Source organism: Haliotis cracherodii, unplaced genomic scaffold (assembly GCF_022045235.1).
Source record: "Haliotis cracherodii isolate W230 unplaced genomic scaffold, xgHalCrac1.p SCAF_10, whole genome shotgun sequence".
In the NCBI taxonomy this organism is placed as follows: Eukaryota; Metazoa; Mollusca; class Gastropoda; order Lepetellida; family Haliotidae; genus Haliotis; species Haliotis cracherodii.
In genome coordinates, this window is record NW_027266265.1 from 27,488,076 (window position 1) to 27,514,479 (window position 26,404).

The window sequence follows — 26,404 nt, forward strand, 5'->3', positions numbered from 1 at the left end:
CTTAAGCATGGGCGGATACAGCTTTTTTGAAAAGGGGGGGGGGGGCAGTTAAGATCTATTTATTGTCTTTGGTGGTAATTTATACAGAAATAAAGATTTTTTTCGAAATAAAAACTGGGGGTACGCACCCCCGCATCCCCCCCTCTGTATCCGCCCATGTTAAGTACATATAGCTTGCACGAGTTGATGTCACACATGTCATGTCATGTCATGTATGACAGCATACATAAATAACATAATATTATATTTATGAATAATAAATAAACTCCTAATATTGTGGTAAATGAAAAGGATAAGCACTGTTTTAAACGGCTGAGAACATATGAGTTATGTAACGAAACTGTTCACAGCAGATTATCAAAACGGTATCCGCCCGTTGTGTTGTTTGTTTGTTTGTTTAACGCCGCACTCAGAAATATTCCAGCCACATGACGGCGGTCTGTAAGTAATCGAGTCTGGACCAGACAATCCGCTGATTGATGTCATGAGCATCGATCCATGCAAATGGGATACAATGACATGCATCAACCAAGACGAGTCAGTGAGCCTGGCCACCAATCCCGTTAGTCGCCTCTTACGACAAGCATAGTCGCCTTTTACGGCAAGCATGGGCTGTTGAAGACCTATTCAAACAGGGATCTTCACAGGGCGCCCGTTATGTAGACAAATTGGGTTTAGGTAGTGCAGAGCCGTAGACAACCTAGAAACACATGGAGTACCGGAGTGTACACAGATTAGACAAGGGAGTGTTTATCGTCGTTATCGTTCTTTAATATGTTGTCAGCAACCTACAATTGCCATGTGAAAACATTACTTCACTTTAAGTTTCAAATTCATTTCATTGTATCTTATTACATTTGGTATTGTTCATTACATTATAAGGGGATTTCACGTTTAGTTGATTTCAAGGTAAGGTCATGTTTAGTTAACTGAGTTTAGTTTCCACTGCGAACCAGGTTGCCATACATCTCTGAAAAGAACGCCCCCTAGATTTGACGCGATATTTCATCAGAACTTGCATTTTACAAAACTCCAGGCATTTAAATGCTTGAAGTGCTGAGCGTACCACTATGAAGGTGTAAATTGATCCGTGACATGGCCAGATTTTAGTTTGGGAAGTAACACATATTTACTGTACATCTTAACATTTGATGGGTGAGACATATCGCAAACAGGACAAATGTGGACACTGTGTCCAGTAGGAAGACATTACATGGAAAATGACCGAGGTCCAGATATTCATTATGTACATCTATTATATAACCTTTACGTTTACCTTGCAAGACTGTCGTATTTCAAGAATTCAAAGGATGACAATCCCCTTACTTACTTACTTATATTGGAGATTTAACGTGCGCTTTCCGACTGCAAGCGTATGTCGCACACGGAACAATCCCCTCAGACACCCATGCTATTTATTGGTAGTGAATGTTGTTTTACGCTGACATGAGCAATATTGCAGTTACACCAAGGTGCAACAAGCCGTACAATGACACACAAATCAGCAAATCGCCCGGCCTGTACACCTGATCCAATTTAATCGCTACATAGAGCAGCAATGGGATACTGGGGACCTATTCTAACCCAATTCTTTCTAGAGTAAGAGTCCGCACAGGGAACCGTGCTCTTTAGAATGTGTACAGTGTATTGTTAAACACTGCTTTCAACAGTGTGCCAGTTACATCACGTTTGTCGACTTGATGTGGGAGGAACGCGCGAATGTGCTTGGTTTATAGAGCAATAAAATGTAGGTCTGAGTATAAACTCGTGCATGCGTGTTTCAGCCAACCCACCATTCAATACATGACAAATTCCAATTGATAATGATAACTAACCTTTGTCACAGATTCACTTACGTCCTGTACTTGATGTAAATCTATCATGACGCAGTGTGAACGTGTAACCAAACCACTAAAGATGTTACTGTAGAGGAAAGTCACCTCTCCGTTTGAGGAACTTTTTTATTCTGCGATACAGCTGGTTGTTGTGTGGCTCTTCCTGTAATCATGAAATTGTGTATACATCCTTAGAGGTGTAAAATAGTGATAAAAAAAGTTAAAGTTAATTCTTAAATTCTGGGACAAGAAAGCCAACTAGACCCTTAAAAGGGTTAGGTTATTTTCATATATATATATTGTATATATATTGTATGTCTATAATGTTATCTGTTGCAGATCAACCCTGTCTGATGAATAACGACAAGGGCCATTACGACGACTCAGTCCTGCAAAGATGGTAAGAAGATCGGTTGTTACTAACAATGACATGACAGGCGTTGTTTTGTTTCTTTGGAGAAACTGACAGTGACAACCTCTCTTCGAAAATGTTGCACGGCCAACTACTGGCCTTAGAATCCTATAGTAAGGTTGTTACTGATGACGAACTCAAACCCTAAAGTGAGGTTGATACTCCAAGAATGGTGCAAGATGGGGGCGTTACTGACCTTACAACCCCATAGTGATTTGTTTAACGCGAGCCTGGACCAGACAATCCAGTGATCGTCATCATGAGCATCGATCTACGCAATTAGGATACCATGACACATCAATCAATCGGCGAGTCTGACCACCTGATCTTGTTAGTCGCCTCATGCGACAAGCATGGGTTGCTGAAGATGAGTACTTACCCGGATCTTCACAGGTACCCCTGCAGTGAGGTTTGTAATGATGGCGGACACTTAGAATGGTGCCAGTTGGACGCGTTGCTGGTCTTATACTCCTATAGGGAGGTTGGTACTGATAATGATAAATAATGAGCCACAAAAATATTTCCATAATCATAGGAAATCCGTACTAAAAGCACGGGGGGGCACGGGTGGCCGTCTCATCTAAGGCCCGCGATTCGCTGTGCACTGTTGCGTCCCTTGGACACGCCCCTTGGACACGCCCGAAACCTATGATTGTGGATTCGAATCCCGGTTCGCCCCGATTATGTTTCTAGGTTTGTCAGCTCCATGCCCGTGCTCGTTGGTTTCACTGAATTGGTAAACGTCTGATACCTGCATCACCTCATCCCACATTAAGCTGACACGCTGTCATGTAACTGAAATGCTGTTAAAAGTGGCGTTAAACCCAACTCAATCATTCACCCTACTAAAAGCCGAGTCCGATTATGTAATAAGCATGTGTTTATGAATTTAAGGGTGGTGAGGTAGCCTTGTGGTTAAAGCGTTCGCTCGACACGCCCGGTTCGATTCCCAAACCCACTAACCCGTTATGCATTTTATAACTATGAAATAGTGATGATACCAGGTGTTCACGAAATTGTGAGCTTATCATGCCCCACCGTCTGCTTCCATCAGAAACACATGCAGAGGCGAGTCAATTGTTCACCTTACACCCCCCCCCCCCCCCCCCAGTCCCAGTCAGATTGATACAGATGATGTTTACCTTGTCCTGGTGCGGATGACTGAGTTATAGATTCCAAACAAAGTTTACACAGACATACACCTATGCGAGGTGATGAGCCATGGAGAGTTAATGACGTAGCTGCCAACGTTGGAACTGAGGACGGCACACCAGCATTTCTTGTGGAGAAAAGAATGGAGCCTCGTGTAGACATGTTGCAAGATCGCTCTTGTCTCACCTGTCTTCCTTCTCTACTCTGCGTTCGGCATCACACCGAGTTTACAACCTACAGAAGCCTCATGGTGCCTGGTCGTAACTAAGTTTGTCTACCGCCCAGTGCATTTTGTATTATGAAAGTATGTATATGGACCGGAGGCCTTTATGCAAATAAATATCTCTCTCCAAAGTCTCGAAGGGCACTTTTACAACCTAATTATGAACACATTTTGTTTGTAACAGCTATAATTAATAGTAGGTAATTATGTTTCTGAGGTCAAGGTCATTAGCTATCTCCAGGTTAAAGATTAGATTTTGTTGTCATACAATGTCTTTAAGTTGTGTGTATGAGACGTTATAACTCAATACACACATGGAAATAGTCGATAAAGACAATTTTGTGAATAACGGTGGAAGACTATTTATGTATTGGTTAATGTGAACTGTTAAGTATTGTCATAGCTGAAAGATTTTAAATATGTACGACCAGTAGAATGTCATACTCTGGATTGTGTTTGTGGCAGTCAGGGTTTATATCAGTATGTTAAATACATGGAAATATATAGCACTGAATATTTGTTCATTTACCACGAGTCCATCTCAGTTCTGACTTGTAAGATGCCCCAGTGTCTGGAGCTACAAACAGTGAAGAGTGTACAGACAAGGTTAGATGTAAGTGGAAATAAATATAGTAGAAATATTTACGGTTCACACACACATCCACACACACGCACACACACAAGTTTGCGCGTGGACAAATGTGACTCCTCTGTTTCTTATTTAGTGGTGTCGATGTTATGTTATTTAACAAATTGACTGACAAGACTCATGCTTGGTAACAACAGATAGAGAGACACGCCCTGAAAGAAGGGTGGTGGATCAGCTCCATCAACAATGTCAAGATCGAGTGTGACTACCAGTTGCGTTGATACAGGCGAGAAAGCGGTGGCGCACTGAGGATCCCATATGATATGTATGTTGTTCCAAATGGTCTGAACGCAAGTAAAAATTGCACGGTCACCAGAACTGGAGAGATCTGAGAACAGCATACAGCCCCAGTCGAAGGTCAAGTTCAAAAGAAGTTAATTGTACCATAGGCCTCCGGCCCATATACAAGAGAGACTTACGCATGTTAATACAATCATAAATGTTACACGTTGGGATATACACGTTGTTTGATCAGTACATTTCTTTTGTCTTATGCATGCTTAATATATAGAGAAAGGTTTAATATATTAGATTCGTTCTTTGTCGTCAGAATAAAAACAAAAGCGTTTATCGGTGACATTGCTATTAAATAATATATGATATATTTCTTCGAAGATCATTGTAAAATGGACAGACACAAAATGAATTTCATTTTCTATCTCTGTATGACTTAAATGGACAAATTCTTTTCATTTTTTCAATGGACAGTTTTCTTCCTTCATTTACAAATAGGTCTTGGAAACGAAGTCGATATTTAATCAAATGGTTTTTTTTAAATCTTCCGTAGTGAATACGGATAAATATATTTCAGGTTGAAATAGTCTAGAATAATGGCAAAGCCTGTGGACCTGATGCAGTTTAAACGAATACGTTATAAATAGCTCTGAGTTTATGACACCTGTGTTCGTTAAACTTTTTAATAAGATTCTAGATCCAAACAAACCGGAAAATTATCGCCCCATTAGTCTGATTAGCTGTCTCGGTAATTTATTCTCTGGTATTCTAGGGTCTAGAATAAACACTTACTTTGAAAATGAAAACATTCTTTCGGAAGCAAAAGCAGGATATAGACATAAATATTCTACCATTGAGACATATCCACACTCAATAGCTTAATCGAGTTTAAACGGTTTAAAGTCAGAGTTATTTGATTGTAATGTTGGAGTCAGACAAGGGGAAAATGTATTGCCAGTTCTTTTTTCCTTGTATTTGAATTACCTAGAATCCTATTTTATGCAATATGATTGTACAGGGTTGCAGAACGATTCAACTGCACTTGACTGTTTTGTAGATATTGCTCTAGATTTATTTATACTTCTGTATGCCGACGACACAGCTCTTTTGTCCTAACACGTACAGAGCTACAGAAATCACTTAATTGTTTGGAAATTAATGTGAATTATGGAAACTAACTGTAAACACGGACAAAACGAAGGTCCTTATTTTCGGTGGTGCTAAAATTGACTAAAGGACATTTATTTTGAATGAAAATTATTTGGATTTTGTGGATGAATATAAATATCTTGGCATTTTCTAAATCTGTTAAAATTGTGTGACAAAGCAACGAAAACAATGTATTTTGTCTTACGTAAGGCACGTTCACGATATCTCTTTATAATGCCAACTCTATCTCTTTGAGGCTATGGGAAAACCAATACCCAACTTTGTCGGGATGTTAAGTTAAGAATGTTAAATTTCAGTTCGAAGCTTATGTCAGAAAAATGTAGCAAACTATCGTTTGTGTTGTATTCAGTCTTGTGTAGCGACTCAATTGCAAATCAGCGGACTTATAAATGGTTGTCTTTTATTAAAACTATTTTGGATGAGTCAGGTATTTCCTATGTCTGGATATTACAGAGTTTTAAAGTATCCCCCTGGCTGAAATTATATGTCTTTAAAAATCTCTCATACATAATTGCAATCTTGGAAAGCGGATATTTCAAATTCTAGTAAATCCTCCTCATATCGTATTTTTATAATCGCCAATACACTTGAAACATATTTAATAAACATCCCTCCCCAATTTTCCTTTAAATTGCTATTCCTTAAGACATCTTGTCTCCGCCTGCCAATAGAAACTGAAGGATGGAATAAGACCCCTTTGAATGAACGTTTATGCAAGTTGTGTGATAGTTTTGACATAGGAGATGAATTCCACTACATCTTCAAATGTAAATATTTCAATGAACAAAGGGACCTGTGCACCCCAAAACTCTATTCGGAAAGACCGAATATGTTACAACTCCAGCAGTTATTTAACTGCCATAATATCTCTGTCTAAAAGAAACTATGTCAATTTGTTAACATTATAATGAAAATTGTTAAAATCTTTCGTTAACCTCTGTTCAACACGATGTAAAATATTGTTTGTACGTCATATTCCGATGCACTCGGCGTGAGAGAAATATAGTACTGTTCTGTTCTTCTATTTTGTTCTGAAAGTTGTGTAATAGTCATAACATGAACTATCCACAAACGTGCAATGCCATTCTTTTATAGACCAATTTCGAAATTCATTAAGAAACATTTCCAACTAACTGACATAGCCGACCAAAACCATGAAAAAATATAAGATTTCGTATCTGCGTTGTCCACGTATTCTTTCCCATGTTATCTGAATGTAAACACACGTTATAAGTTTATGCACATGGAGAATTTTAAACCAGTATTTAAACATCTAATCTGAGATTTAATAATGGGTATCTACCACGTTCACCATAAACCATACAATTTGGAAACCTTTCACATGCTAATAACCATACTTCAGAACCATATAATAAAATTGGTTGATTCTTGGTATGAAACATCTTGAAGAAGATATTAGGTGACATATTCTCTTCAAACAAAGAAACTTGACACTGACTTTCAAAATGTAATATAATGCGATTGTTTCAAAATAGGACACAGGAACCATAATTGAAACCATGTTTGAACATCTATGTACACAATGTTCAAAACATTAATCGTGTCACCTAGACAGACACACCTACACGATACAGTTAATGTCACAGGGGTACAGAAAATGTCAGTATCGGTTGTGCCCACCACGTGCATCAATCACCGCTTGACACCGACGACCCATAGATACAATCAAGTTGTCAATAACACGCTGTTGGATGTGCTGCCATTCATGCTGAAGTGCATCAAGAAGCGCCGGAAGTGTTTGGGGCGGTTGATTCCTTCTGCGAACGCGTCGATCCAACTCGTCCCACAGATGCTCAATCGGGGACAAATCTGGTGACCGGCCTGGCCAAGGTAATGTCTGGATGTTGTTGTGCTGTAAGAAGTCCTGACAAACACGTGCAATATGCGATCGAGCGTTGTCCTGCTGGAATTGTCCGCCATGAACGTTGACGTGAGGAAGAACGTAAGGCTGTAGGATCAAGTCTCTGTAACGCACACCTGTCAATGCACCTGTCACATGCACGAGAGGCGTCCTACCACCGTGATGAATTCCGGCCCATACCATAACACTCCCGCCGCCAAATGGGACAACCTGCTGCACACAGTTGAGGGCGTAACGTTCACCCCGACATCTGTAGACACGTGCGCGCCCATCAACACGTGTGGGTAGGAAACGGGACTCGTCAGTAAACAGTACATTTCTCCACCTTGCACGTGCCCATCTAACCCTCTGCGGGGCGGTCGGGTAACCTCGTGGTTAAAGCGTTCGCTCGTCAAGCCAAAAACCCGGGTTCGATTCCCGACATGGGTACAATGTATGAAGGGCTATTTCTGGTGTCCCCCCGCCGCGATATTGCTGGAATATTGATAAAAGCGGCGTAAAACCATACTCACTCACTCACTCTAACCCTCTGTTGGCACCAAAGCAGACGGTCCGCCAGATGACGTGGGGTCAATACATGACGTCGAACAAAAGGTCCAGCCTCCCTCACTCTGTTGCGTACCGTTTGATCTGATATTCTGCGTACCCCAGGGATCTGTGTGGTTGTAGACGTGGATGTGGTAGTGCGGTCTCGGAGGTGTCGCAGCCGGATGTATCGATCTTGTGCTTGGGTTGTCACCCTTGGTCTGTCGTCAACTCTGTTGGTTTTGTTGTATCGGGTCCACAGTGCGGAGATTGTCTGTCTGGATACGCCAAAGTGCCTGGCCACTTCTTGCTGAGTTGCTCCAGCTTGTAATCTCCCAATGGCGTTGTTCCGTTGAGCTGCATTCAGTCTTGGCATTCTGTCACCGCCTCTACTGCCGTTATAAGAACTGTATGAACAGCCGTTCGTGTTCGTCCGTTCCTCAATTGGGGATGGGGTTCGTTTCCGGGGCAGAATTCGAAAACCATTCAGTGTATTTGATCAAAACTTGGCAAATCTATCAGGCACATACTGAAGTAGTGCCTTTGATATTTTGGAATTTTTCTAATTTTTATTTTTTTAAATATTTATGGAATGAAGTTGGACATAGACTCAATTGGGGATGGGGTTCGTTTCCGGGGCAGAATTCGAAAACCATTCAGTGTATTTGATCGAAACTTGGCAAATCTATCAGGCACATACTGAAGTGGTGCCTTTTGATATTAGGGGATTTTTCTAATTTTTATTTTAAAAAAAAAATTTTTGGAATGAAGTTGGACTCAATTGGGGATGGGGTTCGTTTCCGGGGCAGAATTCGAAAACCATTCAGTGTATTTGATCGAAACTTGGCAAAGCTATCAGGCACATACTGAAGTTGTCCCTTTTGATAATAATTTTTTTTTTACGAATTTTTATTTTTTACAATTTTTATGGAAAGAAGTTGGACCTAGACTCCATTGGGGAACGGGTTCGTTTCCGGGCCAGAATTTGAAAGACATTCAGTGGGTAAACACTGTATTCTTCTTAAAGAACATTCAACTGTTGACTCATTACATAGAGAATTGCACATTTACTAGTGGTTACTTTACAGACAGCTGCCGGGGGGATATGTCATCTTTCTGATGACTCTTGTTTTACAGGCGGTTGCGTTTGGATGAAGCTGTAAAATTTATCCCCAAACGCTACGTTTATGTGTTTTCGCGAATTATAGACACACCTTCTTTCTGTTAGACTTATTTGGGTCTCATTTAATGTAATTATTTTAGATATTTGGCAAAAAGTGGTTTTACATCTATGTCAAGTTTCTTTTTTTAAGAGTATATTTACAACTTTATGAGCAACAGACATTACACTTACTTAAGCTTTCATTGCACGCAAGGATAAGTCATGGACACATTTTTCCAATTCTGATCTACTATTTTGACTAACCGACGATGGAATAACATCTTTCTTTCGACGCTACTGGACCACCTTTTCAAGATCATATTTTTTGTTTTTTCCACACTTTACAGATAATTTCCATTATCTCGTGTGTGTACGTAAAATTTTTACGGTAATTGTCTTTGTATATAGTATCTGACACTAAAATGACATCCTTTTCGAAAAGTATCATTAATATTTCGATCAAATCTGGAATCTATGAGGATACCATGTTTACCATTGGAAGCTATTTCGTAATATAATTCATTAATGAAAAATGAAAATAAGATAGGACTCAAAATACAGCCTGGTCTTAGGCCCATAGGTCAATCAAAGAAATCTGTTACACCATCCCCACTACGAACACATGATCTCACATTAGAATACATTGATTTTAGAATAGTATTTATTTTCCCAGGTTATCCAGCTTTTAGTAGACATGTCCATCGCTTAAAGCGATTACAAAAATCCAAAGCCTTTTGGAAATCTACAAATGCTACGTGCAATTTATGCTTACGCCATGACAATGTTTTTTAATAAGTGCATAAAGTGCAAATATATGATCTGAGGTTGAATAACTTTTTTTCTGAAACCAGCTTGAAATTCAGGAATCTTATCACGCATGTTTAGAAATTTTATTTGTTTAATATTGTAGTAAATACTTTTCCTAAAATGCTCATCAATGGAATACCTTCTATAGTTGTCTCCTTCTTTATACAGGGGAATTATTATAGAACACCCCCAATTACTAGGGAAAACCCAATTTTCAAATAATTTATAAAAACATTTTCAAACAAAACTTCAAACTTTGAACACTTCAACATTTCGATAACTACATCACAAGTACGAACTACTTTCCCCCTTTCGGGATGTGATTTATCACATCTATTATTTCGTTTTCAAGAATGGGTGAATCTAATATAAGTTCATCAACATCCGTGCAGCATTCATTAAAATAGTTTTGCACATCATCAATTGTAGTGAATATTGCATAATTTGAAAAAAGCAACAACTTAAAATGACTCAGCTTCTGTGCTTTTGTGGCGTTATCTTTGGCATAAGACCAATTTTTGAGAGTTCGTATGTGTTTCCAGAAGGTAGAAGGGTTGTTAATAGAGTTTTTCAGTTTGTGTTGTCTATGTCTACGCATATGAAATTTGTATCTCCGATGGCAATATTTAAATTTATTACTACTTTCGCAATATTTTCGTAGGGCTTTTGGGGCATTAGGTCTTGCAATTCTACATCCAGTATTAAAAGGTTTATTTTTATCCATGTTCAGTTTTTATTCTTTTCTCATACAAGATACTGAAGTTAACATAATTTGAACAAGGTCATCAATTGTCCCTCAATATCATTATCAAGTTTGTTGAGAAGTAATTGTTTAAAAGATGTTATACTTTCTTGTAGCTTGCTTAGAGAATTGTTCGAAAATTAGTCATTCCATATTAGTTTCTTCTCAGCGTCACCCTCATTATTTAATTTGTTATATGTTTTACTTAAATGGGGGGACTTCCAAGTGAAGTACAAAGGTAAATTATCAGATTCTAGACGATCGCCAATATTCAACATGGTAATGTAATCAAAGAAATCGTGAGAACATATGAGATTATTATTAATGCTAGCACCTTCAATTCGACAATATGTAAATTCTCCAAAGGTATCCCCATACACTCTCCTACTGACAATGAACAACTAGACACAAACACAAACACCACCTGACAGCCTACCGTAGTCGGATAACTTTATTGCTGGACTATTATAAATAGCATAACCAACTAACCAGTTATTGTCATAGCTGCGGTCTACAAATGGGCTTCGACAGGATGTTATGACAGAGGGTAACATAACTAACAAATTAAAAACCCGCTTTTTTAATTGAAATAATAACTGGGCGACAGCACCATCGCTATATAAGCATCTGGTCAATGGGCTTGATTTACAACCTGGAAACACGATGACTACAGAAAAAAAAATGTAATTCTGAATGGAAAACATATAATCATTCACAACAGTAGGTCCAATGATGCAGGTTTTGTTTGTCAGTTATTTCTGAATCACATCACCTACCCAGCGTTTGCAATAGGCAATGGTTACGTTTGTTTTCAGTCTGGCAGGTGTCCATATGGGCAGGTCGATAGACTGTTGTAGTGGGGACAAGTTGATGCTCCTGTAGTAAATGCTGTGTGGAATGGCTGCTCTAATACTCTACTGAACAACAGGAACACATATTGTTTGTTTGTTTGTTTGTTGTTTAACGCCTCACTCAGCAATATTCCAGATATATGACGGCGGTCTGTAAATAATCGAGTCTGAACCAGACAATGCAGTGATTGACATCATGAGCATCGAACCACACAATTGGGATACAATGATATGCAACAACCAAGTCAGCAAGCCTGACCACCCAATCCCGTTAGGCGCCTCTTACAAGCATAGTCGCCTTTTACGGTAAGCATGGGTTGCTGAAGACCTATTCTACCCCGGATCTACACGGGTTGGAGCACATATTGAAAAAAACTATTAATTGTTCTTCCTGCCATTGTAATGTTCAGTGGAATGCCAGATACGAACATGTCGTAATATCCATTAACTCCTCTTATATACAGTGTTTTCATCAGTCATGTCTGGTGATGTTTGACAACAATACCTCCCCTGCGTTTGCAGGAGGTATTGCAATTGGTAACGGTCATGTCGAGTGAAAACGTTTGGGTGGAATGGGTGCAGTAATGCTCTATGGACAACAGGAGCACATACCGAAAAACAATTGCTGCCAATGTTAAGTTTTGTGGAATGCCAGATACGAACAATACTTGGTCTATAAACTGCTCTTACACACAAGTAGGTGTGAATGTGGTCTTTCAACCTGCACCGGGCCATGGCCTTTATATAAAAGCAGGTTCTCTGCAATTTCTTCAGACAGCTACAATTTGTCAATATATCTCGGTGCATTGACAAGTCGAATGCCAAGTGTATGTTGCGTTACAGGCTGTGCTACAGTTAAAAAACGGGCCAAACAGCCACTTCTCAAGTAATACAAGTTATCTAACACCTATATACTACATCGCCTGACACTATAATGCACGAACAGGTTTCATCTGAGCACCGCAAGTCAATTTCACAATCCAACATTTTCAATTAAAACAATTGCAAATGGCGGCCGTCATCTTCAGTACCCCATACCGCTGCCTAACAACGGCCAATTTCACAACTAATTTAAAGTCTTAATACTGTTTAATGGACTAATTGTGATCGCAAATACCTTGAATGTGAAGCCATCGTGGAAAGAGAAACACTTGGAAAGATACAGTGGTGAGCGAAACGTGGAGATCAGCGGAGCAAAAGCGATCGTTTTCTGTTAAACGCAGAAGGGGACGTCGGTAACGGCAAAAGTAACTACGTTACGGAGTTCGAGGACTCAGAACGAGGCGCCATCGCCAGCTACAGTCTTGGTCAAGACAAATGACAGAAGAGGGTGAAAACAACCGGATTTATTTCGGCTAAACACTGTGCACAGATTTAAGTTTAATCTTTGAACTGAAACAATTAAGTATTGGTCTGTAAACTTGCCTTCAGTTCAAGCATCGCTGCCACCAGTGTGGGCGCGGTCATTACAAGAATCTTGAAATTTGCCCTCCAACCCCATATGTAGTAACGTTTATACTTTTGTTTATGTCTTTGGGGATGCCATCATATTTCAATTTGAAAAGGTTTACGACTGACCATGTTTTCCAGATGAATTTACTTTGTTGTTTTGATAATCAGAATAGTTCGAGATTGCAGACTAACGGAAAATCAACCAACTTCTCCCTTACCTTCTTACAATATCAATAAACACGATAGTTTTAATGAAACAGAAAATCAAATTGACAAACGAAGAAAGTAATTTAGCAGCGATAAGTGTATTCGGGGTCACGACAGTCGTCACTTTTTTGTAAACATAACGGTCATTCGGTTGCGAGTTCAACTCCAAGCATGGTTGTGGCCAACTATTCACAGTTGGGAGTTTTGACTGGTGGCAGCGATAGTAGAGAGAGCTCCTCACAGCGATAGTACGTTCCCGGTGGTCTCTATACTGTTACCGAGATTGTAACGAAGATGTCACGCGCTGGGAAGGAGCTTGGGACTGAAGGGATCTAAGGGAGACCACTCTCAATCTCATGTCCGTCTACCTGTATGAGGTGGGTGAAGTGCTCGTAATATGTCACATGTGTCGACACTTTTGTTTTAAAGAAGAAACGCCATTCATTCACACTCATTTAAAATGTAGTCACAATCATTGTTACATGAGAAACAATTAGCTATTTTACTGGAATATAAATATCTTCTAGATGACAAAGTGTCCAAGGGAACAGACCTCAGAGAAAGACTTGTAACACATGTCGCCACATAAGGAAGTGTCGAATCTTTGAGGCAAATGTATGGCAGTCTGCCAAGTATTGCTCATAAAATTAGGACACAGCAACATAGGCATTGTTTAACAACATCAACATGAAACAATGCCTAATGTTCAGAAGCCTTGGGATTTGACCAGATGTCTACACAGCGACGCTTCTATCACTCAGTTAGTATTCGCTGAAGAACCAGAAAACAGTGAAAACAGACGTGTGTATACACTATAGAAACAGTTATTCACATGACTCTCTCTCTCTCTCTCTCTCTCTCTCTCTCTCTCTCTCTCTCTCTGGGAGTGGGATATGAAGTTTGACACTCGAAAACATATGCATACGTATGCTATAAACATTTAAAAAACAACAGCAATCATCATCATTTTTTTTGCTGTAGCTCGAACAATTTCACGTTGTTGTAAAGGATATTAAACCAGATTATAACGATTTCAAACGTGCCTGTTTCCATTTTGACAGCGGCATTTCAACTACATGAGCCGTTAACAAATTGTTTCAACTGACCATAAGAACACATTCCCAGACATGAATATCATTCTATTCAGTCAGAGAAATATTTTTGTGTAGAGAAATTACAAAATAGTTTGTTGTACTCTTACAAAGGCATATATGGAGCAAAGTAGAATAATATAAATGAAAACGATCCATTCATGTAAAATATCGTTGAAACACTATGACCGACTGTAGATGGCAAAGGCTGCGCATCGCTGTCCGTCATTTTCAGGTGCAACTGTACCTAGCCGGAAGCGGAAGTACATCCAGTAAACATCAACACATGGGTTTGTTCAGCGTTAAATCGGGCAATTTATCCTGATAATTGGAATTATTGATCCCCTGAAACCACGTGAATGCGTTGATATATAAATGTTCACGATTACTGATACACTTATTTGCCTGATATCAGCTGTAGCATTTGTAAATCTACTGAGAATGGCGACACCCGGACAGCCGGGCGACTGGTCCGGGCAGCAGATACGAAATCCTCTCATGAGAAATATTTATTATCGTATGATAGAAGATCAACGACATAGGGAGGACACGCATAGCTATGTGAGTTGACACAATCAGTTGTTAATGGAAGCGCGAATTAGTTCTCCTGAAATATATTTGACACATGCCTTTGTTTATGAGTCTGATCACAAAGTATAGTGGCCAGTTCTGCTTTCTATTCATGCAACTAATTGTATTCACAGTGTGCATTCATGTAAGATGTTTTGTATCAACTGAAGGTATCCATCACTGACAACAATAATTGGAAATACAAACTGACTATAGATAAAATGCACTTGACATAGTAAATGAGGATGAGCAGTCCATGTTTGCGCTTCCCTCTGTAAATGTATCTACTGATCACCAGGGAGGGTTATCAATTCTTGAGTTTGAGCAAATAAAAGACGGAAAGAATATGAAACTGATAGATCTCAACAAAAATGTTAATGGACTTCTTTCCCTTTAGAAGAAAGGTAATCAGAAAATATGACTAAGAAAACAGAACCATTATTATTATTATATATATAATAATGATAAAAATTATCCATGTAGAATCTAGTAATATTTATGCTTTATTCATTGGTAACTGTGCGTCAGCATCTGTGAGACATCCCAATTTCTAAAGCCTTGCCAAATGTATAAGATTTCGCCCTGCATGGCGCAGAGTCTGCTTCCTGGATCAGCCTGATCTGCAGGGAAGAAGACTGGCCTTTTGGCACAGCTAGTGCATCAACCTATAGATATCTAGGGACTGTTCTCCCACCTTGTTGATTCGTATGTTCCAACTTTACTTTAATCAAAACGTCACTTTATAAATGCAATAATCTTGGACACAATGTTAAACCCCATTTCACCTCACCACCTACTGTAATAAAAGAAAGAAAAGGGTTAGAAATATAAATGTATTAACATTATGTTAACACAATCATCCTATTATTATTATTATTATTATTATTATCATTATTATTATTATTATTATTATTATTATTATTATTATTATTATTACCTTTAACAAAATGGTTGGTACGCACATCTTCAACAATGCTAGGACCTTGCCTGTTCCTTTACCTGAAACATAAGAAAATCAATTGCTCCATTACAAATCACAGTTAACTTGTAACTGTACCTGTAACTGTACTTGTAACTGTACTTGTAACAACACTAATACTTAATTACCCAGTACATTGACACTCATTAGTTGTAACAACAATATAATTAGTAGCACAATACCTCAACTTGCACTTTAATCGCATCATTTATGGGGGTACCGATGCATCTTGAACAATGGAAGGGTAAATCTTCTTCATTCCTGCAAATTTCTATATACCAAGCTATAGATAGTCCAGTACCACAGACACAATGTGTACACTGGACACATTCATCACAGATACAGCATGTTGACTGTTCCTCTCATGCATCTTAAAATACAGTTTCAGCTTGACATTGAATTAGACTGAGTAAAAGTACTTCAACCTTCAAGGAATATGTATGTAATGTTTTCACAATAACTTTAGTTGTGCCTCCGAGCATGTAAATTCGAGTAGAGGCTAAAACTGTAAACATGTTTTAAGGCGATTAACATAAAGATATTTGTGTTTGCATGTGAACCTGAGTTTAATTTCCTTTATTGCTTGTTTTTAAAAAGCAGAGGATAAAAATAAGACTGTTTGCTCATAACCATAGTAGCCATTTTCACTTTGTGCAAAGTCCTGTTTTGCCAATCAGTGATGTTTTTGTGTGGTATTATTTTGCTGAACATGCTGAGGTGACATTTTAGCATTAGCCTGTTGCAATCTTATTCTTTAAAAAGTCCTGCCAATGCCGTGATAGTATGTTGTGAGTGAGCTATTTCAACCTATTCAGTTAGTGTATATATTCTAGGGGAAAATGAGTTTGATTTGACATGTTTGAGGAAATGTTCAGTACATGTAATTGAATATTGTTAAATACCTAACCAACAACTTTCCATCTCTGCTTGGCTGTTTGTCCTGTTAATAGGGAGAAGAGTGGGTTCCTTTAGCATGTAAATGTAGTATTATATCATCATTTAATCAACCATACTTCCAGTGGTACGAGTTTGATGTATCTGCACTGCCAGAAGATCTACGTGAAAAGTTCATTGGATTCCATCAGGATCTGGAGACAACACAGTTCCTGGAGTTATGTTACGAGAAGGCAGACTGGATATTCACACAACTAAGACATTCACTACTTCGATACATCCTCAGCTGGTTCATGACAAGCACCTCAATTAATGGGTATGTTGTGTTCCTGATCATACGGATCAACACAGAACATCTGTACACATTACAGCCCGTAAATGTATCTTTTATCAAAAATATCTGCTTTATCTGTGTTCAGAACAATTGCACCAGTCAATGCTGTGATGTAGAGTGGTCGGTCTGTTTAAAAGCCGTCTTGTAAACAGGTTCTGATTTTTATGTTTGACATCATTTCCCATAAAATTAAAAAAGATGCTTTGACCTTGTGACTATCAGTCATTATGTGTCCAGTGATTCATCACATCCACCTTTGTTTGTGAAACATGGTGTCAGACGATGTGCACTATCCAATCTACTATCTCCTGGTAAGAGATGTGGAGATCTAGCGTATAAAACACAATGGCAACTTTCAGTCCTTTGATATGACCATGGTGACATGATATAACTTAAACAGTAACAATAAACTTGGTGTTCATTAAGGATGTTAGTCATGTTGAAATTTAGACTTTAAATTCAATAATTAATTTCCCAGTATATTTATTATCTGCTTCCAAACCATGTGTTTGTCCTTGACACACATCATGTGTACTGAAAAGAATGTATTGTTTCTGCATCATGTAGCTAAGTATAGTTCAACATTGAACACAGGTGACTCTGTTGTATTAGTACGAGGACACAGAAACTGGATGACCACTTGTGTATGTTTCAGATGGTTGAAGCGAGGATCCATGTTCATCTTCTCAAGGTGTCAGCTTGACGCTCTCCTGGACATTCCGACCGGCTGGCATTGGCAGGCAGAAAACATGCTCGATCTTGGTAGGCTACATTCTGTCTCATATTTCTGGGGCCCTGTCTACCTAGAGGAGACACAACGGCAACCTAGAGTAAACAAGGGTGGCCAACTCCTCCTGCAATTGGATGACACTAAACCTGGAATTCATTGGTCTAGTGCATGCAAAGAACATGATGAAGTCAAATATCAGACTACATGAACTCTCTTGTGAAGGAGACAGGAGTTTCTGCTGATTATACAGATCAGCTATTGTTTTGTCTTATGAATCCAATCTTCTACGTATGAATGCCGTTTTAACAATTGTTTGGATATTCAAAATTAAACACAATCAGTAGCTTATCAGTTTGGAGATTTATCTCTTTGACCAATTATAATGGTAACCAGTGGTGATTGGTAAGACAATGGGGGATTAAGGGTGGTATCTCACATAACATAATGACACAACTAATAGGTGATCTATATTCACATACACTGTACTGAGTGAAAACTTTTAAAGTAAAAATCAATGCGTGAGTGAAAATATTAATCATTTAGTATGATTTGGGCTCTAAAGGGAATAACAGACAAGAAACATTTTATCACTGTGGCAAATGGGCAGATGATTCTCAATTCTAAGTGCGGTTGATACTTGATTTTTATCAGAATACAAGTTCATGATGCAATAATTAAATTTTTGTTGTTCCTTGTAATTCCTACATTCTGATAAGCTGAATTGGTCACATGTTATTGCATTCATTTTCCAATGAATGTACAAAATTAAGCCCTGCCCACTGAGGCGGACTAGTTCTTTTACTACAGAATGCCGGGGGGAATCCCAATATTACAGTTGAGAGAATTCCCTTTCTGCTAGTGTATCGTCGTGCACAGGACATTAAGCAAAATTCATGCATATTCATTGCCCAAACTACTGTTTGAGACTGAAGGCCGAGAATTGAAACAGCAAACGTCACGTCTTCGGGTTACATTTCTAACCAACATTTTTCCAACCGTCTTCCCATTCTCAGGGAACTAATGTTTGAATCTGGCGGTAACTGACCATGTAATTTGAAACAGCCGCCTTCTCCCGGACATATTTGTTCTGGTTCGTTACAGTCTGACCGTTGCAGTTCTTTTCGCCTCTTGCCTTGATGGACTGGTCCTATGAACTTTGTTTTGATCCTACACTGCGTTGATTGGCTACTGACTTTGTGACGTGTCATGTTATGTGTATAAATTAAATAATCATCTGATTCATGTCACACCTTAGTATGTATTCCTACACCTGGAATGCACATCAATCTCATCATTTTTTCTGCTTTGATAAATAAAACTGTATTTGGTATTGTAGATAAAGCATGTTTTCTTTTTCAAATTTTATTGTAGGGATTGACTGTGTATGTTTGGGGGGTTCATTGAGGTATGAATCGAAAAAACGATGTGCAAACTTTTGTAAGAATCTGCTAGACTGTTGATCTGTGAATTATGTAAATTTGTGATGCAACCCATTATCCTGTACAGTATTTGATATGACACACACAGCCCCGCTTAAACAAACACGATGGGGATTATCCCCTGGCATTGGGCTGGACAAGTAAGAAGTCACTGTTCACGGCACCCAACAGGACGTTAGTACTAAAATGCAAGTTACAGATACCTTTAGGACACACCCCAATATATGTTTGTTTTGGAGGGTGATTACAGAGTGTTCAGCACTTTCACTGGGACATTTAAATACTTTCTAATGTTATGAATTCACCCCCCTCCCTCCCCCCAAAGAAATATTCAGAAATTGACTTCTTTTTTTCACTTTACTTTTATCCTATTGGCTAAAAGCAGTGATCTTGCTGTGTGAACAGAATGTGGAACCAGTTCATCATGTCTCTATATGTTCTTGCTCTTGTGTTAAACTTCATTGTTTTCAAACTACAACTGTCATCGTGTAGACACTTGTAGGAGGCAATCGTAATAGTTTTGTAGATTGTACAGATTCGCTGTCTTGGTTGATGCAAGTCATCATATCCCAAGTGCGTGGATCGATGCTCATGATGTCAATCACTGGATTTGTTTGGTCACGACTCAAATATTTACAGACCGCCGTCCTATAGCAGGATTATTGCTGACTGCTACGTTAAACAACAAACAAATCTTGTAATCTTTTAAACCCCTTAATGGAAGTGTTCTTAAAGCGGGAAAGTCATTTTTACATGTTTACAGTTGAGTCAATTGTTCTCAGGTGCCGGAGATGGAATGGTGACTAGTCAGCTGGCAAGGTACTTCGACAATGTATATGCAACAGAAATATCGGAAATCATGGTGAAGAGACTGCAGGAAAGAGGCTACAGGTAATGATGGGGGAAAGTGGCAATAAAACCACTCTCATGACCACTGTTGTTGACTTGGTAGCATTTGAATTAATTTGGTTTCAGAGTTGGGTTACATGAGATTAAACTTTATTGTTAAGGCCTTACTTTATTATCTAACGATTATTTAAAAATGCAATACTCTTTTCATTCTGAGAAACTGTCAAATATGTAGACACTAAAAAATGATAATTATTCCTGTGTTTTTTTTATCTGAATGTCATATAGCAAGTTTTGGTATTTAACATGTTTAACGCCTCTGTTAAAGGAATATGTTACAGTTATATTTTTCTCTCTAATGATAGATGAAGACATCATAAAGCAAATGATAAGTCTGTAACCTGATCATGTTCATTGATAAATGATATTGAAGTTCAAACACTGGTGTGTGGAAATGAATGTTTTAAATATTTGAATGTGGAACCTTTCTGACCATGAAAATTCAAATAAATAATAAACTTACTGTCACTTTTTCCTATGGAATTGTAGGTACATATACTGTAAATCTTAAAATCAATAAAAAAATGTGAATATCCCCTGCTCACATTAATAAAGAGACACAAATGTATCTGGACACATTGGAGTATGGTGACATGTCAGGTTCACTGCATATGAGCGGACACAATCAAATACAATCAATACATAACAAAACTCCAATTAACAATGTAGTTGTGTGCTAGATTTAGACAGTCCTTCTCATCAAGTTCTGCGCCTTGTTCACACAAGCTGTTGAAGCAGTTATGACAGTCGCCATGTGTGTAAGATAGTGTCTTAAAATAATCATATAAGTATATGTATAACACTGCTTCCCACATAATGAACATGTCCGGTACAGCAACAGCCATGGTGGTGAATACATAACACTGGTCATGTATGTTCAAAGGATTGCACTAACTCATGTTACACTTGGAACCTGTACTATCGTCATAGTGATCCATTTGAATATTCAGGGCAACTTATTTACTGTCTGTAGGGACATTTCCGGGCAACTTCTTTACTGTCTGTAGGGACATTTCAGGGCAACTTCTTTACTGTTTGTAAGAATGTTTCAGGGCAATTTCTTTACTGTTGTAAGGACATTTCCGGGCAACTTCTTTACTGTTTGTAAGGAATTTCAGGGCAACTTTTCTACTGTTGTAAGGACGTTTCATGGTTACTTCTCTACTGTTTGTAGGGACGTTTCATGGTAACTTCTCTACTGTCTGTAGGGACATTTCAGGGCAACTTCTTTACTGTTTGTACCAATGTTGCAGGACAACTTCTTTACTGTTGTAAGGACATTTCTGGGCCAATTCTTTATTGCTTGTAAGGAAATTCAGGGCAACTTTTTTACTGTGGTAAGAATGTTTCATGGCAACTTCTTTACTGTTTGTAGGGACATTGTTTCAGGGCAACTTTTCTACTGTTTGTAAGAATGTATCAAATTTCTTTCCCCATTTATCTGATGAAGATGCAAAAGTAGCCCTGAAAATTTGGTACAAACAATAAAGGATTTTCGTTGTTACCCATAAGAAATTGATGTGTTCAACTTCGGATTGGTTGATACTTGAAGATTTGTGATTGCAGGGTATTGGGCATCAGTGAATGGAGTAATGGGACACGTGTGTACGACATCATTAGCTGTCTGAATCTGCTGGACAGATGCGATCGACCAATCAGCATTCTTCATTCCATCCGCCAATCATTACGAAGAGGGAGTGGACGGGCCATTGTGGCAGTAGTGCTTCCATTTAAACCTTATGTAGAATTTGGTAGGTGAATTTTTCTGCAGTACCTTCTACATGTTCTACAAACTATAAGAAAATAGACATAAGAGTACATATTCATTCATTTTTCAACCTTGATACCTAGGCAAATTCTTTGCTATTTACAGTCTGTATTAAAGGGCAAGTTAAGTGAAAAAAGATTATTGTGATTTTGTTGTGAATATCAATTTTCCTAGATACATTTAGGCAATTTCAGAGAGAGAAACCTTCATAACACTCATTGAAAGTATTTAAATGTCCAAAGTGAAATTGCTGAAGTCTCATGCTCTGTAATTGGCTTCAAAAACAAACCTATTAAGGGGTGTGGCCTAAAGCTTCAGGCATAGCAGTAACAACTGTTAATCCATCAAAACTAACAACAGTGCATACATTGTTGAATGTGTGAAACAACCTTTCATCTTGACATTGTTAAAAATTAAAGTAACAAATAAACAATTTGTAACAAGCGTTTTATTACATACATCCGGTAATAAACCACCAGCTGTCCTCGTCCCACCGAGAACCCTTTTTAACCAAACTAAGGGGGTTCCCCTTATTGGTGGATTTTTTTGTTGGGGTTACGATTTCGCCCGTTATCCGCCTCGTCTGTCCGTTAATCTATCCATAATTTTCCGTTTCTGGAGCATAACTCGAAAACCGTTAAATATTTTTCACCAAAATTTAGCAGATATATCAAACAGGTCCTGAAGTAGTACCTTTTGCTATTTATTGATTTTTGGCATTTCTTTTTCTCTATTTCCATAGAAACAATTTGTACTTATTCTCATAAGGGGGTGGATTTGTTTCCGGAGCCCAACCTATAAAAAATTCAATATCTTCCAACAAAACTTGGCAGATATATCACACTGATGCTGAAGTGGTGCCTTTTGCTAATTGCGGATTTTTGGCACTTTTTTTTCCATGATGAGGTGAGGTTAAAATTGGGTTTAATGTCACCTCCAAGATTATTACACTTATATAGTGACGTGCATGCACGCAGGCCTCAAAGTTGCGACTAAAACGGTCGCCAATTGGACCTTAATTTCAATTTGTCTACTGTCTAAAACTCAGAGGTTACCAAATGACTACCATGAAAATATCTTGTGGCGACTAAATTCTATTGCCACACATTTGAAGACACAAAAATAAATAACAGCTGATCGTGGAAAACATGTCTGCTAATAATTGTACTTGCGTACAAGTCCTCCTTAAGTCAACAATGACCACAAATACAAAAGTATTAATGTAATTAGTATTTTATTTCAATTGATAATGCTCATTGGATAAGCAAGAATATACCCAAATACTCTAGTAGCATAAACTAGGGCTGGGACGGGTAACTTTGGTACCCATGTCGGGTGGGTACTGAGCTATGACCCAGGTACCCACAGGACTACCCGCACCCGTGGTTAGTCACGTGATATATTGTTTAATGACAAAATTATCTGGAACTCAATGGATACACTACAAGTCACTAATGTTCGCATTTCTTTCTGACTATCCACCCATTCCTTCTGAATTTTCATATGGTTGAATAAAGATATAACTTATGTCAACTTCAGTGTTTGAATGACCAGATTGCTTGATACATGTATCTAAATACGTTCTGCAAGGGCTATAGTAAAAAAATCCCAATCGAACAGTTGTAACTATTTTTTGAGACCTACAGTGGGTACCCGGGTAGGGTCGGGTAATAGAAGGGTAGTAAATTTGGACTCGTCCCAGCCCTAGCATAAACTGCATCATTGTTTGAGTCACAAATAACAAAAGTCAAGTACAGTTTCCACTAATATACAATTTCAAGACTAGTTCCATGACTTGTACATATTATTACGGGCGAGCAGGCGGGCGAGCGGGCGGGTGGGCGGGTGGGCGGGCGTGCGTGCGTGCGTGCGTGCGTGCGTGCGTGCGTGCGTGCGTGACTGATGCCTATTTATAATGCTAGCTCACTAGCTGCAGTTTAACATGAATACCCCACTCAGACACAGTACAGTATACTCCAAGTCAACCAGTCCTTGTTTTATCCCCTTAATGCCAAGCACCAGAAAGGGTAACAACAATTACCATCTTGTAACCTCTTTTGGTATGACACGGCCAGGGATCGAACCCCGGCAATTTCAGGAGTGCCCAAGGGACACAGGTCTGCACAGCAAATTGTAGCACCTGAGGTGACGGGGTCACCAGTGCCACCAGATTGTGGTTGACCTGGGCTGATGTTAAGTGCAATGGCAAGAAGGAGCAATAACTGTTTACAGCTTATATGAAATTCTTCTTCAGGTGTCAGTGTATTGTTTCATTTTACAACTATTAACTGATTTTCTAAATCATTGCTTTTTACAATTCCTGTACAAATAGTGTTACTTTGTCTTTGGATCTCATATTCGAGTGACATGTAATAACATGAATATTTTCATCTGTGTGAAGGTTCAACAGACCATCAGCCCACAGAGTGCCTCCATATAGAAGGGAAAACATTCGAGGAGCAGACGGTCAGCCTCATCAGACATGTTTTTACACCAGCAGGGTTTACTGTGGAGAAATTTTCCAAGCTCCCATATTTGTGTGAGGGAGATATTAATAAATCCTTCTTTGTATTATATGATGCTGTGTTTGTGCTCCGGCCCACTGATGTATGATAGCAGGTGTGCCCCATGTATGTTAGTAGGTGTCCTGTTTGATCAGGGTTTGGAATGCAAGCTTTAGACACCTTCTCAAGGCTTGGAGATTTACATTCCTTTAGAGTTTCATGAGAATCCGATCTTGTTCTCTGACTTGATACCCCTCACTCTGATGTCTCCTCCAATGAAGGCATTGGCACATCTAGACAGAGAGAGGTTGGAGTGTCACTGGAGTGACAGTTCTGATGTTCTGGTAGTGTTCAGTGTTACCTCCCTTTGTTGTCTGCTCTGTGCTTATATAAACCGGTTACACTATTGGTTCTCGCAGCAAGCTTAGCACTTTAAGCCAAAAGGTGGCAGCTATAAATTGTGGTACTGATCTGTACCATATATCCAGTTATATCAGCAAATGTGCAGCATTTTTAATTACAACTGGGAATATATATGGAGACATGCCCACGCCTCAACTATATGTTTTGGGTAGTAAAAGTTTTTACAAACAACTCTGCTGGCGTTATTGTTCATGAGAAAATTATTTTACTTCACAACAAATTTCACATAGTCCGTGATTTGTTTTCATTCAACACTGAGGGCCAATGAATGTTTTGTTTTGTGTGATCCAATCACCCATGCCATCAGCTTACTCGCTAATAGGTAGACCGGAGCCTAGTCTGTCAGTCCATGTGGAGGAGTGGATCGGTAGCTCTTAAGTAGGACTGCTACACTTGCATGGCCTGGACTGAGGCACGAATCAGAAGCGTGCTGGAACTGAGCATTCCAGTGGGAGGGAATGAAATACCCTGGCCTTGGGAAGATGATCTGTTTGAAGGTCAAGGCTTTATACATAGTGTGTGTGAATGTATATCAGAAGTAATGCAACAACTTCCGTGTGCCATAGGTTACCTGTCAATGCCCCATGTACATATCGTGTTCAGATGTTTGGGGGAGGAACTTTCTGTCCAGAACTTTTAATTACCGGTAACCAAATTAGGTGATTATGTAAATATGTTGGATTGGAAGAAATAAATCTCATTGTATTAAATACCCTAGTGCAGCTTTGGCACTGTTTTTCAACCGCCTCTTTGTGTGAGCAAGCCCGGTCTTGAAAGTATGGACACTGTTTTAAAACAATCTTGACAAAGATGGATGGGGAAAGGTATTGTGTTGGATCTGATGTTGTACTGGTTGACATAGTGTTCAGTGAAGGGTCCAATCTGTCACTGCATTTGAAACTGTTTGAAACTGGTTGCACGGAAGTGTGTTTTGAATCCGATTTTAGTAAAGTCCAATATTTTACTCCGATACGCTCAATCTAAATGAAGGATGCATGGGTGAGCCAATCAGATGTCAGCTTCCTTACCAGCTCATTTCAATTAAATTAGTTTTAACAAAATAAAATCCACACTGAACACAAGCATTCCTTTGATGGGACTTCTTGTTGTGTGTCGATGCCATAGTGCCAATCTCATTAAAATCAGATCTGAGTTCTCACTGCTGCAAAACAAAGATATGAGGACATCCCATGAAGGGTCACATCAGAACGACCTTTCATCCGACCAATCAAAGCGTCACCCCATCCGTTCAAATGTTTATCCCACGAAGTGTGAGATAGACAATAATTTGACGGAATCTGTCGTTCAGAATACACTGTGTTAAGGTTTTCGAGGTTGCATGATTAGAAAACACATTCCAACTGTCACTTTCATGATCTGGTAAGCGACGCTTTGATTGGTCGGATGAAAGGTCGTTCTGATGTGACCCTTAATGGGATGTCCTCAGATCTTTGTTTAGC

The 26,404-nt window shown here is 38.9% G+C and overlaps 1 protein-coding gene across 1 annotated transcript; it reads left to right on the forward strand.

Annotated features, from left to right (window-relative positions):
- The first annotated feature begins 14,671 nt into the window (after positions 1 to 14,671).
- Positions 14,672 to 26,067, forward strand: LOC139448438 (protein-L-histidine N-pros-methyltransferase-like). The gene is made up of 6 exons (XM_071229991.1): positions 14,672 to 14,955; positions 16,963 to 17,153; positions 17,827 to 17,933; positions 20,123 to 20,231; positions 21,816 to 22,000; positions 24,419 to 26,067. The coding sequence occupies exons 1-6, from the start codon at positions 14,770 to 14,772 to the stop codon at positions 24,628 to 24,630; spliced, it is 990 nt and encodes a 329-aa protein (XP_071086092.1). The 5' UTR covers positions 14,672 to 14,769; the 3' UTR covers positions 24,631 to 26,067.
- The last annotated feature ends 337 nt before the right edge of the window (positions 26,068 to 26,404 follow it).

Excerpts from the sequence above, each read along its gene's own strand:
- LOC139448438 (XM_071229991.1), top strand. The coding sequence starts at position 14,770 with ATGTTCACGATTACTGATACACTTATTTGCCTGATATCAGCTGTAGCA. Across the intron at positions 20,232-21,815 it reads CTGCAGGAAAGAGGCTACAG|GGTATTGGGCATCAGTGAAT; the intron begins GTAATGATGGGG and ends TTGTGATTGCAG. Across the intron at positions 22,001-24,418 it reads TAAACCTTATGTAGAATTTG|GTTCAACAGACCATCAGCCC; the intron begins GTAGGTGAATTT and ends ATCTGTGTGAAG.